General features: G+C 34.6%; 1 protein-coding gene across 1 annotated transcript; it reads right to left on the bottom strand.

Moving 5' to 3' along the window:
- Positions 1-958: 958 nt before the first annotated feature.
- LOC121998302 (methyltransferase-like protein 17, mitochondrial) lies at positions 959-13525 on the bottom strand. The gene is made up of 12 exons (XM_042553156.1): positions 13318-13525; positions 12978-13246; positions 12799-12872; positions 12603-12697; positions 12038-12135; positions 5595-5678; positions 4030-4110; positions 3808-3912; positions 3628-3723; positions 2838-2917; positions 2066-2154; positions 959-1615 (listed from the first exon to the last, which is right to left on the bottom strand). The coding sequence occupies exons 1-12, from the start codon at positions 13451-13453 to the stop codon at positions 1284-1286; spliced, it is 1539 nt and encodes a 512-aa protein (XP_042409090.1). The 5' UTR covers positions 13454-13525; the 3' UTR covers positions 959-1283.
- Between the last annotated feature and the right edge of the window lie 1123 nt (positions 13526-14648).

Raw genomic sequence — 14648 nt, forward strand, 5'->3', positions numbered from 1 at the left:
TACAAATGAAAATTGAGTAGATGAGGTTGTTTGATAGAGTAAGAAATAATTGTGAGGTAGCAAGGTGGATCCACCTGATGTGCATACAATGCGAAAGCCGAATTGAGTGGTACTCGAGCAGGATATGCCACCAGCGAAAACCGAATTGAGGTAAAAACATGATGTCTGATTTATTTGTATTCATGATCTCTAAAACTCCAGGCCTTGGTCAGCAATAGAGATGAGCATTAGAGATGCTCTCCTAGTGGTGTTCAATTGTTGCCCTTGTTCATTAATACGAATCATCAATTAATATCCATTCTTGTCTAAAATGAATATTAAGAGACAAGTTTGAGTGAATAATTTATGCAAGAATTAAGACTAGATACAAAGCATTTTATATTTTTCACATAAAATGTACCACTAAGTGAAATAAATTCATATACAGTATTGGTAAGGAGATGGGCTTGTAACAGTAGGCACACTTATCGGATGCATATTTATTTAATTTACACATTGATGGTAAATAATTCTTATATGCTGTTTTAATGGAAATTCACCAGCTACATTCATCCACTTTCCGTTAATGTGGCTAGTATTCAAAGTTAATGATAGTAACAATGCCATAATTGAGAGCAACAACCAAAAAAACAAATGAAAGAATCACTAAAAGGGACAAATACAGCGAGAACACAAAGAAAGTAATTAATAAATTATACAATTAGATAGGTTGATTTGGACAGAATTGAAAGATATCAAATGCGACAAAAATATAATTTTGCTCGTCCTAAATAACCCAATATTAAATCATGATAGATAAAAAAATGATTTTGCGCATTCTAAATAACCCAATATTAAATCATAACACAGAGCGACCTCAAAAATTGACCCCTCACGACAAATCACCACCCGAGAACCAACTGCGCTATGCTCATGAGCGCAAGATATCAAAGATAGAAAGAAAAAAATGTGGGTAAAATTCTACTTAAGAAAATAATTACAATAAATTTACAATATCCAAATATTATTAGCAGTACAATCTTACAAAATGTTCGAGATTAAACTAATAGATTATTGTATTTTAATGTCTATTTTTAATGGAACAATATGAAATCTTAACTTGGAAGAAATATCTGTTGATCCTATTTGTGCTCACATTCTTTGATTCGAAAAGGCCAAGGAAGAAAGCATGTAACTGAATCACCCATCTATTTGGTCTCCAGTTGGTATTCCATCCTGAAAAGGAGCCGTAATTTAACCTTGGTCTGGAAGCAATGACTCTGGGCTTGAGTTTTCAAGCGTATCTAACATGGCCAAAGATCGCCCCAATGAGACCTCCGAGCCTGACGGTGTAGATCGGGGTTCTTCCTTTGTGTGACTACCACATGCTCAAATGCACCCTCAGAGCCATCCCTTTTTGTTGATTTACATACATCCATTTGTACTTGCCTTCCCCTCCGTACCGGAGGGTAAATGATCCGACCCCAACCGCTCCCAAGATTAGCATGGACGTCTTCATCATAGTCTTCCTTGTCATTTTGATGGAACAAGTTGGTTTCTGCAGTATCAGAAGCATATGGAACTAGTGCATTTTCAAATGAACTCTCTTCATCATTCCTTGTTGGAAACTGATCCTCTGCCAACAAGATATATACAAAAATTATTGTCATTAGCAGAATCTTCCCTGAAGTACTAAAATATCCAAGAAGGATTTCATATGATTACACAAAAATAATAAAAAAAGACAGCAGTTTGCATGAGCAGAAGGGTTGATTTGGTTTTGCCCGAAATTCAAGCAGTCAACTGTTATTTTTAGCATAAAAAATAAAATAATTAGAGTAAATTGTGCTAATCATATCATAGTAAGTCTATTCAATTTATCTATAATCAAAATGACAATCAATCAGCTTTACCCATGTTCGGGATTTCTGCAATCAAAATTTTGAAAAGTTGTTAAGTTGATTAGATAGCACGGTTTCAAATAACAAAGAAAAATGATATATCTGTCTATTAATCAAACATTAGATCAACCCATTTCTTTGAATGAGTTGGCTGTTTAAAATTAAGACGGCAAAGGATGGCTAACCGAAGTCAATGATAAGATCCTCAGGGTTTCTCTTAGCCAGTCGCTCTTTAAGTGTCTCAAATTCCATACCATCGAGTGGCCATCCAGCTCTGTCCAAGACAAAAGGAAGATAAAGAATCAGAGTTATTTACATCATCTGAAGTATTCAAATTGAGAGAGCATTAAAGCGATTTTCTTTACCAAGAAAATTGAGATACAAAACATATATAACAAAGTTTATATTAGAAAAAAAGGTGTTTAACCAAAGAAATAATTTAATTGAGATTTCATCATTAGGACAAGTGCAACTAATAATCAAGCAATGGTAGACAAACTACAAAAGGGTGATGGTGGTATCAACATGCATAAGAAAAAAAATTTCAAGAGAAGAAACATGATAAAGGTAGTGTACCTATCTAATTGTAAGTGCAATCAACCACCGTGTGATTAGACACTAAGTGCAACATCTACATCATAATAATAATGATGATTGCTGATGTACCAACCAACATTGTTGTTTGTGCTATCATGGACATGATATGGGTGCTTTGCTATCATGTCAGCAACTTATAGTCATTAGCTCTAACAGATGGATCTGGATAGAACATTTTTGTAAACTTGAAACCAACCAAACTTTAAAAAAAAATAGCTTAGAGATGAAGAGATTATATCCATGGATTTAGCCACCTATATCATATGCATAGTTTAAAAGGTATACTTTATATCACAATGAGTCAATAGCCTCTACGTTAATGAGAATACTTTCTACTATGTTTCTTTTATGGGTTCTTACTGTGGTCTGCTGCCACGTCTTAAAGCGACAAAGCAGAATTTCTCATCCTCAAAACCACGTAGTGGCTCGCCTTTCGATCTCTGGAGATACATTCAAAAAAAATCAAATAATTAGTCAACAGAAGATGAATTCCCATTGATAATTTAAAAATAAACATAACATTTTGAACGTCCTGAATGAAAGATGCTTGCCAATTGTCAAAGATGCACAGAGACAACTGCATGGCACTAGACTTTCAGAAAGCCTTAAAGTGATGCTTCACCAAAATATTAGTATACAGTTTAATATGTTCAAGAATCAAAAGAAGCAAATATTGATACCTAAACCTGCAGAGTGAACTCAATAAGTCAGAAAGGATCATCACGTTTCCAGATTAACTGTCACAATATTTGGTACCACATTCCTAATTTCATTTTACTGCAGATTTATTTAGTGGTAATAGTTGCTTGGTGAATGTCAAAGTTCCTTATTTTGTGACCTTTGACTTCTCCAATTAGAACCGTTAGGAATTTCTAATATATTTTAATTATTTATTTTAGGGATTTATGGCAGAGGTACCAATTAATATTTATAGATAATACTAATGCATTCTATAGATGAAGGTGGAATTACTCTATAGAAATATGTTTGACTAAACTCTCTACACTATGACATTAATCTAATCTAATATCAAATAAAGGTCATAGCGAAATCTGTAAAATCTGCTCAACTAACTTTCCTACTTCATAAACCAATTCGACTCTGATAATTGAACTAAGCCCAAATACTGACAAAGCCCACAAGCAATTACCTTGTATGCACGTTGTGATGTTGTTCTCTCAAGTCGTTGAACAAAATGACAGTATTTACCAGTATTCTCCAGAGGACAGCGTCCGTCATGAGGGCACTGAAAAAAGAATAAGCAAGTCACAGGAAAATAATTACAAAAAGTTTAATCAAAAATATTCCAGAAACAGTCAAAGAAGCTCACAGGGGCAACCACAAATGCACCATCTTTCAGCATGTCATCTTGTCTAACAATGCTTTTCACATCACTAGAAATGGAATTTGATAGTCCAAGCTTCTTGCGGCATTTCTTCACAAGCAAGTGATGCAGAAAAGAGAATCAATTATAAAGTATATCAAAGCCTTTATCAAATTAGAAAAAAGTGAGACATAAAAAACAAGTGACTAATCGGACCAGTCAGCTTACCCTGTTCTCCATCCAGAGGATATATGAACGCATTTGGGTTATAATTTTGGATCCATGTGGAGTTCCAGGTTCCAACAAAACCTAGCCCAAACCACCTTTTTTCTCAGATAAAATGGTATAAAGAGATGGATCAAAAGTCAAACAAGCTAAACATCAAAACTAAATGACTAACCCAAAAAAGGGCACAAAGATATTACTGTTAATACAGAAACTACAACTGAAGCCAATGACCCTAGGAAATATCTAATTGTCATGGTTTTTAAAAGGTAATACCATGAATCTACAAAGAAAGCACCTAAAATCATATTTTGATATGTACAATAAAATTAATTATAACTTTCAGCAAGTTGGACTAAACATAGGCATTTACCTGCTACTAGTTAATTCCTAATCATCTAAGGCTAGTGTGTGTTTGTGTGCGCAAGTGCAAATTCCACCTTTTTATTAGATTCCTATTTGTGGCCTAAACACCATGGAAGTAATGTAATGGCAACCCTAAACAAATCCATACCAATTCAAGGAAGAGGAAGGCAAAGCTGATCCAGACAACTGAGGTTGTCCACACTTTTCAGGCAGGGTCCACCCAGAAAACAAGGACCATGTTGTATTCTCAATTTCAGGGACTTTCCTTCCATGCAGATCTAAACTGAGTAGGAGACAACTCCAACTGAACCTGTGAACCTCTCTCAGATTACCAGCTTCCCTAAATATCTTCATCACTCTCGCCTGCTCTACCTTGCCTACCTCATGTAGAAGTGAGGGTGCCAAGTGAGTAGGAGAAATGGGGAAATATTAAAGAGAGGTTAAATTATTTTATTAGTTTATTTGCTGATGTATTACTACATCCTATCAAGTCAGTAGCAACTTAATTGATTTCTACTAGAAGGCAATATCTGTTACAGATTATAAAATTTAGTGTAGATGTGTTGTGTTTAAGAATCCTTATCAGCTTCGTTAACCACCTAGGATGTATGCTAGATATACATCCTCTTTTCTACCCACCAAATCTAGTTTAATCTCAGGTTGCATAAGACAAATTTATATTTGCTAAATACATGAGGCCAACTAAAAACAGTAGTGCTTCCACATGAGGAAGAACATGGTGTCACAAAGATTCAACTATAGTTTGCCCATTCAACTAATTTGTAAATATTATCTGATTTGAGCATTCCATTTGAAGGAAATAGTTATAAAGAATAAACAGAAAGAATGTATCTGAAAGAAATTAGAGGATCAGAAAGTAGCAAGAAATTTTTCGTTAGTTTCCAAAAATTATGCATTTTATCATAGAAAAATAGAGTATTTTACAGCTTAGAAAATTGTAACAGACACTTTTAGCTAAGCCATCAATTAAATCTTCCTTTCTTTCAGACATATATCAGAGGTGCTCATGCACATTAGATTAAGGAAAGTAAATGTTAAATATATAAGTGACAGATGGATATGATTATCAAGGTGAAAAAAATAAGATATGGAACAAATATTCATCTGAGTAATGGAACATTACTGATAAAGTAAAAAAAAAAAAAATCTGGATTTACAATGCAAGGGAATGTATGGCATACCAAAACATCTTGTGTAAGGTCCCAAAGCTGGCGCAGGATTGTAATTCTGTCACTTAGTGATGGTATCTCTCCAAGAGCATAGGACTTTGATGGATTAGTAAATAAAATGTAGAAAACAATTAGCCAACAGAAAATTAATCATGTGTTTGAAATACTATATACAATACCAAAGGAATATAAATCCAACATCAATAAGAAAGAACAAGGAATACCAAGAAGAAGAATAAAACTATACGATAACCATAATCAAGTCTTGAAATCTCAGTGATGGAACTGGTTTCAGCCCGAGGAGAAGCCCCGCCTAGCAAGAGGAGGAGCCTGAGGGTACTATAGTCAGGGTTTTCCAATGAAGTGTTGAAGAAGATGCCGTGGATGTGAGAATAACAGTTTCACGCTCGATTGATGTGTCTCATCTCAATGTGAGTCCTCTCATCCATTACAAGTGAGACAAGACTTTAAACCATGACCACAACTTGGTAAGACTTTATATACAAGCATATATCCACTTTTCACTTATAAAATAAAAGGAACCATTTTCCTAATTAATTCATCTCAAAAAAGTTTAAATCTGGAAAGTGTCTCCACATCATTATTCCCCAGTAAAGTGGACTCCAACTCTAATAAGTTTTTATTCAGAACCTTAATCTAATACAGAAAATTGTTAAAAGAGAGAGAGAGAGAGAGAGATCATTTCTTTGTCAAAAGTGAACTGCACACTAGGTAGTCCATTCCATTGGGCAAGGTAGCCTGCAAAAGACTTTAAAAAGAGACGATATGTACATTACATTTACCTTAACTTTGTCTTAAGTGAACCTAAAACATGAAGAGATGTTGATATCTAGTCAACAGGGAAAGTGTTGGAATTGTCAATTCTACCAAGATTATTATAACCTCCAAAAGAAAGGTCAGCAAAAGAGAACAGAGACAGACAATCTACTTTGTGAGATAGCATATTCTTAGAGCTTAAAAATACAATGTTAATGATTTAATTTGTTTGGAAGATCTAGTGAATAACATTAGGATTAATTTTCTCCATAAAAAGACAGATTAGTGGTATTAATCATCGAAAAAATAATGCAAATTTCTATATTATAGTCCATCTTCACAGTTAGAATGCAATTTTTTGATACTATTAAGCCGTGTAATTACAATCTTCGTGACACATTTGCCAACGAATCATTGGGATAAATTATTAATTACAATGTGAGACCTATAGTATTTAGACTTTTAGGCAGCGAATGAAATACCGTTCCGTGCCACCTGGCACGAATGGTTTTTACCGTTCCGCTAGGAGCGAACCGGCACGTCATGGGCAATCGTCTCGAGCAGCAAGGTGTGTCGCTGGACGCTTCCAGTGCCGCCAGAGCGTCGTGGGGCGCCTGAAAAGATAGCGGGCGCCGGAGGCATCATGGTGCGACGTTTCTAGCGCTGCCAGAAGCGTCGCGGAACACTTCCGGCGCCACCGCCGACGTCACCGGACGCTTCCGATGCCACCGGCGACGTCACCGAATGCTTTCGGTGCCACCGGCGACGTCCACAGGGCGTTGGAGGTGTCGCGGGCGCATGCGCACATGGGCATCAAGGCGTTTAGAGTTTAGTTACTGTGCAAAATTAATATTCCAATTTAAATAAATCAAACATTTCCTATTTAAGTGTGATATTTAAAAGAGACTTTCATTTGCGCTAATCAAATTATCCCAATAAAATATAAACAATATATTTTAAATTTTAAAAAATAATAAATTCTATTAAATAATATTCTGAAATTGTTTTTATGTTTTAAATTTTACTTAAAAATTCTGAAAATATTTAAAAAATTCTAAAATTTTTTTTAAAAAAATAAAAAAAATTTATAAAAATTCTAATACATCAAATTTATATTCTGATTTTTTTAATTATTTTTTATTTGTTTACTATTTTAATGTTTCCGTGATATTCTTTTTTTTTACTATTTTAGATATATATTATTTAAATTATTAATTAATTAAATAAATAAACAAATAGTTAATTTATATAATTATTAAATATAAAATAGTATTTTTCATTAATTTATATAATTATGATTATTTAATCTAGACATTGGAAAACTATAAAAATTGCCTAAGCAAAATATTACAAAAACCAATGCTTCCATCTAATTCACGCCACTCTTTTTAAAATTAGTAAGATAACATACTATGATGTATTAATTTTAATTCGAGTTATTGATAAATCAATTTTATTTTAAAAAAATATATATTTAATTATTTTTTCTAACAATATTAAGTTGTTTAATAATGGAGAACTTATATAAAATCAATATACAACTTATTTTTAAATTATACACAATAAATATATTATTATTATTATTATTATATACCAAAACCGTATCGACACGATACAATACCGAAACTGTATCGTTCCGGTCTGGGACCCAAATATCGGTACGGGTCGAGATTTTAAACCTTGCTTTTAGGATTACACTATTCACTTTAGTCAACTCCATTGATATCTATTATGGTTTGAACTTCTTGATCAACTTAATCACTTTGGCAGACCTTATCTTCTGACTCAGAAATCTATGAGTTTTATTGGATTAGTTTTACAATAACCTATTGTACCCCCACAGAAACTAAATCAATAGTTTGAGCAAAAACTATAACCAAAATGACAGACACTAGCAGCAAAAACTTGTTATGCTAGGTAGAGTAGGATAAGTCAGCACTTCAGTACTCATATTAGAGACAAAAAAAAAAATTATCCAGACCTAAATCACCTTTTAGAAAAGCCAAAAAACCTTAAACTATTTTCTAAAGAATAACAATAAGAGATAAAATCCAATGACCTTGACTGATGTCCAACAAGTGCTTGTAACAGCTCTTAGACTCCACCGGATTCATTTAACCATTTGCACCCCATTTTGAGTCAAGAATTTCATGGTTAAGTGGTAAATTGACACCACAATCTTATCTTGCTTAAAGTTGAACCAAATTGCATAGTGCACAAAAGACAAATCCACCGCTAGAAACTTCATCAGCACCGTTCAGACACATGACACCTCACCTAATGTTACAATTGCTTATTATTCCTGGCATTTTAATTCTATTCCAAGCATATTTTAAGTATTGTACTGAGGTGCTCCTCATCCGAAATAGTACACCTTTAGTTTAGTATCTTATCAGACACTTGGCACACTTTGGCATGCAAAAGTGTGCTAAGATGAATTTAAACAAGTTCTACTCCTTTAAACCCTTTTCACATAGTTTATATACTTTTAAAAATAAGATTACAATTAATTAAAATTAAATTAAAATGAATTTTACTCATTTAATTCTAAATAAAAAATTTTACTCTGTAAATAAGACCATATCAAAAATAATTCAATTAAATATAATTTTTTTTCTATTTATTTCAACATGAGTTGACATAAATTTAAATAAGTTTTCACGTTAAGTCTTTTTTACATTTAACTTGTTTACTTTTGATAATAAGAAAAATGACATATTAATAGATTAGAAAATAAAAAAAAAAAACAAGTTACAGAAAAAACAAATGAATAAATAAAATAACAAGCATTAATTGAATCCATGCCAAGTCATCTCATCACGTGTTGACATGTGATGAAGCGTGCAAAAACATGTTGAAGCATGCAGATGTGTTGAGTGTCCATATAGTACAATACTTATCCATAAGAGTGACATGATTGACATGGAAGAGAATGCTCACGTCAGTTGGTATCGATTTTTGATAATTTCCTAAAAATGGTGTTTAAGTCCCGCCACAACACCACCCATCACAACATAAGTTGTTAAACCATGATTCCTAGTGAAGCTAGTTAAGTTCGTGCTTCCCCCTCTCAATATGCTAGAGGATATCCCATTTTGACAGAAGCATCATGGTAAGCACCATATGTAAGCAATTAGTAATTTTGAACTTGAATCACCAGCATCCTGCTTGATCTTCCTTAATTCCCCTAGAAACCTCTAATTGTACTCCAATTTCACATGGAAAGCACAACATGAAGACATCTTCCATGCATAAGAAGATGTCCTCCATGCATGACTTCAACTTGCCACTCTCACTACCAAACACTAGCCACTGAATCATCAGGTTGAATTGCTTCTAGAGTCACAGATGCTTCCTTCAGCTCCTCAACTTTTCTAGTTTCAGCAGACTGCAAAAAGACCCTCATTAGTTCTCCAAGTAGGATCCTCATATGTATGCCCCCAGTGATACAAACAATCTAAATTTCTCAGGTATTTGTCTTGCACACAATCCTTATTAACTCTTCAAACCTTCTAGGATTCAACTTTGCTGCTTTAACTTTATGACATCAATTACTCTTGCAAACCTAGTCACCCTCTCTAACATCTCAGCATAATGCTTTGGTAGATTTTCATACTTAAGGTCACACTAGGAGAGCAGGGTTCAAGTTGTGAAACTTGCTTTGCTACTTCAATAAACCTTTTCAATAACCATGCAAGGCTCCAGCTAGCTTTAAAATCATTATACTAGCCAAACTCCAAGTAATTCCACTACTTCCCACAAAGTAGACTTTATTTCAAGCAAACTCTCTAAAACATGATGTCTTCTAAGGACAATTTTCACCACCATTGATGTGCTACTCGCCTCAGAGTTTTTGGGAAAACCTGACACAAATGCATACAAAACTCCATACAAGGACATTCTGTAATTGTGTCCAATGGACGTGTGCTCTATTTGTATGTGTTCATGCATAGAACTCAAGAGTTTTTTGGTATCATCTCATCCTGTATCTCCAAAGTGAACGTAACTTGGATCTCAAGCCTCCTCAATTCAAACTTTATCAGATCTTCCCTTTTAGTTCATAATCTCTGCAAAATTGCTCTAACTTTACCCTCTAAAATCCCTTCTTCTTACTTGGATGTTTCAATTCCTCCATAACTTCCTCCACATTGTAACGTTCTCCCAATTCCACTAAAACCCCTACTCCTATGCTCAACTTTTCCTTTTCCTATAGAAAATCCAAGGAACAATCATTCCATCCTCCTCAATATTATTCAAAATTGTGAATTTACTAATTCCTTTGTGTCTTTATCGTTCACAATTAAGTTACTTGGCACCTTGACACATATTACCCAAAACCAGACAATTTTTTTCATTTATAAAGGAAAGGTCACTTGCTCTTATTTTGCTTACGGCATCTTCTTGACCAGCGAAAACAGAAATTTTAGCATCATTTGTCTTCCTCCTTCAACTCCATGCCTATCCCTATTTTCCGACAAGGAATGTCAAATTTGTTATGGAAAAAACTTGTAATGGATTACAAAAGTTTGCTAGTTTGAAGTATGGTTGTAAACAAGCCAAGCTTTGTGTTGTTCAAGTTTGTTTGAGAAGGTAATTGAGCCAAATCAAGCCCAAACTAAAAATGAACCAAGCCATTGAAATGGTTGTTCAAGCTTAGCTTGGTTTTTTTTTTCAAACTTGAGCTTGAGCTTGGTTCATTTAGATGTTATCAAACTCTTAATTGAAGTTTGTATGATTGTTTGAAACTTTTACATGTTCAAGTTTGTTTGGTGGGTTAGTAAGCTTGATATTACAAGCTTGTTTATTTATTTTGAGAGCTTTTTTATTTTTTTATAAATTTGATAAAAGATTTGTTGATGAACATAGTTCACAAGTTTTGTTTGTGGGCATTGTTAATCTCTTTTCATGAACATTAATAAGCGAAACACACATGTGTTCAACCTTGTTCATTTAGTTTAATGTGCTGTTCAAACTTGCTCATTTAATTGACCTTGTGTATATTTAACGGACATAAATAAGCTCTTACCAAACCAAACAACAATCTTTCTCACAAATGTTCGGATCATTAACAGCCCTAGCCTCAAGTTTTAGCTCCAGCCTTGACTAGAACATGGCTAAAGAACATTAGTTGGGAAGAATCTAATTGAATTGGGTTAAAGTTGGATGGCATTTGCCCGAATTGCACTAAATATGGTCAAGTTTGGTGGGTTAGAGTTGTGGGAGATTCAGCACACCCAAACTACGAATGATGATGATTGGAAAGGAACAAAGCTACATGACTAGATAAGCTTATGTGTTACCCCAAGCCAAGAGTAGGAACGCCAAAATATACATCTAAAAAGAAGCACAAGGAAATTTGTTTTCCATCTTGCCAACCTAGATGTAATGCCAGGTTATACTCCATTTTCGCAATTGCGAGGATGATCTTATTGCATTGCCATCAAGTCAACGCTAGCAGAAGGGTCCACAGGATTTCAATTTCACATGAGAAGATCTTATGAAGGATAGTCCCACATTGACTAGGGATCTAACACTGTAATATTGGTTGGATTATCCTACATAACCCATCATGGAGAGAATATAAAAGAGGAAGTATAGTGTTCTACAAAATTATAATACAATATTACTTGGACAATATAATTGTGAATTTGGGAAAAACAAAAGTTTGGAGATCTTACAGAAATCACAAGATCGTGTCTTCTGTCATGCTTATCCAGGCTGCGATTTAGGGCTTGAATGCTATCATAACTGTGGATTACTGGCAGCCCTTTCAAATCTATAACACCGATGAACAATAAGTAGAGTAATCTAATATATTGTATTCCAAAATATGGTGTGAATCTGCCTTACTGGAATTTTGATATCAAGTTGCTAGCACATCTCCTCAAATATGTTTAACATTGAGGATTACTGGCAGCCCTTTCAAATCTATAACACCGATGAATCTGCCTGTTTGCTGGAACTTTTTTATGTATATTCTATTATTTTCATAATATTTTAACTTGTTTAACATTGTTTTACATAATTTTATATTGAAACAAAATGGCATAACCGAATTATGAAATCAACTAATATGACACTTGTTGTCAACCCAAGACCATACCAATTGGAGGAATTGGAAAGCACAATGAGTAGTACCCAACTTAAGTGCAAAAAATTAGATAATCATTTAAGCATTATCAGAGAATCCTATCAGAAGTTGTGAACATAATAGCACAAAAGGGAAACATCATATCGACTTACCTTGCAAAAGGCTCTGAGCAGCTCTTTGCATCGATTTGGATGGTTCTACCAAATTAACTCTGTCTAAAGAACGAGGCCAAACCTCGCGCATTGCCCTAAGAAGTTCAAAAGATTAGAAACAACTAACACTCTTCCGCTTCATTAAGAAAGACGATAATTTTTGTGGACATGTGAACTGAATAAAGAATGAGTTTACCAAAGAGCTGAGCCTGGACCAGCACCAAAGTCCAGAACTTTGGATGGAGAAAACTCTGGCACCCTCCTGCGAACCTACAATCACAAACCCACAATTCAAAGGCAAATGGAAACAAAAGGAAGGTTACCTGCCGAGAAAAAAAAAGAAAGAGAATTTTGATGAATGCAGAAGCTTTGGACCTCCCGGAGGACCCGGTGGCATGCAGAGTATATGGCAGGCATGCGGGAGGCGACGTACGCGACGGTCTCATCTTCACTATACTTGACACCAATGTCCCCATAAGCAGACTGAATCTTCCACCGACCAGAACGAAGCACGACGGGCCTGAACGGGTTTTCAACAAGGTCACGAGAAGCGGAGGCAGTGAGCTGGAGGTTGGCGTACTTGATCTTGTTGAAAGACTGCGAGAGAAGCAGCACCTTTCGATTCATATGGCCATTCTTCCTCTCTGCTCGGGTTCAACAGAATAAAAAACTGAATACGGCAATAATGAACAGTTTTACGAGGAATGTCGAATACCTCGGAGGAATTTCTTGATGGTGCGGCGGAGGGAGACAGGTATGAGATGGATTCCCTGAGATTGCTTGGCTGCGGCGCGGAGGGTTTCTGCGGTGAAGATCTTCGGCGAAACCTCGGGAAGCAAAGAGGCGGCCATTTCGATGGCAGGCAGCGATGAGGGAGGAAGGTTTTAGAAATTAGGGATTGAAGTTGATAGTGGATCGGATGCCACACGATCAAAAACCATCAGGCATCACAAAAATCTGGGGCAGTGTACAGGAAAATGAAATAGGGACTTGCAAAAAAGTAGGTTCATAAAGGTTCATAAATGGGTCGAACCCTTTATGAACCTAATTGTTTAGCTCAAATACGAAGTTGCAAAATCTTAGGTTGGATCATATTGTGGAAGCAGGTCGTGTCAACTTTTGTCACCCCTTTAAGAACAAATTGATCTTAAAATGTTTCAGTTTATCAAATAATTTTGGCCAAAATAATGGGACTTGATAGATTAAATGTTTATTTTAACTTTAAAAAATAAAAATAAAATAGATACATAGATTGATTTCTATTTTAGAATTCAATAATATCTTATTTGTGAAAGTTTATACTATAAAATTTAGAAGAAAAAAAATCAATAGTAAAATATATGTGCCACAGTCTCATGCCAGTCCAAATAAAAAATTAAACTAAATATATATTCATAATAGAGTGAGAAATTCAAACATATTTGTCATTTTAATTGATTTATTAAACAATTTTAATCAATGCAGCTTCGTCAATAAAAACTCATGGCTTTATAACCAAAAAAAATTAAAACACTAATTTTTCATCCCATAAACTTATTGATTAAAAATAATAAAATTATGATGGAGTCAACTAAGTCGTAACCCCTTACATTTGATGGAAGAATTGTGCATATAATTTTTAATTATAAAGTTGTTTATATTCGTTTATTGAATGTTGATTATATTTTATAAGGAATATAGTTTCATATTATTATAAAGCCACATAAATATCATATGATTTCTATCAGCGATGGATGGTCGATAGTGACTGCCGACAATGATAATTAGCGATAACAATTGATTAAATTAGGGTATATTTGACATATTAAATCATAGAATTGAAATATAATTCAGATTATATGTTATTAGAGTATTCATAATGCATCATCGTTATAACACCTATCATCTTATCAAAAAATATGGGATCACCTCCTCCGTCTCCGTGTTGCCCCTGGGATGGATTGGCGGGGGCGCTGGGGGCGAGCGTATTCATCTTTTTGCTACAATGGGGTCACCTCCTCCGTGTTAGCCCTAGGACGGGTTGGGGGGGGGCGCTGGGGGCGAGTG

The sequence above is a fragment of the Zingiber officinale genome, chromosome 6A, assembly GCF_018446385.1.
Source record: "Zingiber officinale cultivar Zhangliang chromosome 6A, Zo_v1.1, whole genome shotgun sequence".
Lineage (NCBI taxonomy): Eukaryota > Viridiplantae > Streptophyta > Magnoliopsida > Zingiberales > Zingiberaceae > Zingiber > Zingiber officinale.

What these genes read in the sequence shown, in the direction of transcription:
- LOC121998302 (XM_042553156.1), bottom strand. Translation starts at nt 13,453, where the DNA reads ATGGCCGCCTCTTTGCTTCCCGAGGTTTCGCCGAAGATCTTCACCGCA. An exon ending in CATCACAACGTGCATACAAG is followed by an intron (nt 2,918 to 3,627) that starts GTAATTGCTTGT and finishes ATGTATCTCCAG; the next exon opens with AGATCGAAAGGCGAGCCACT. An exon ending in GGATCTTATCATTGACTTCG is followed by an intron (nt 1,616 to 2,065) that starts GTTAGCCATCCT and finishes TCTTGTTGGCAG; the next exon opens with AGGATCAGTTTCCAACAAGG.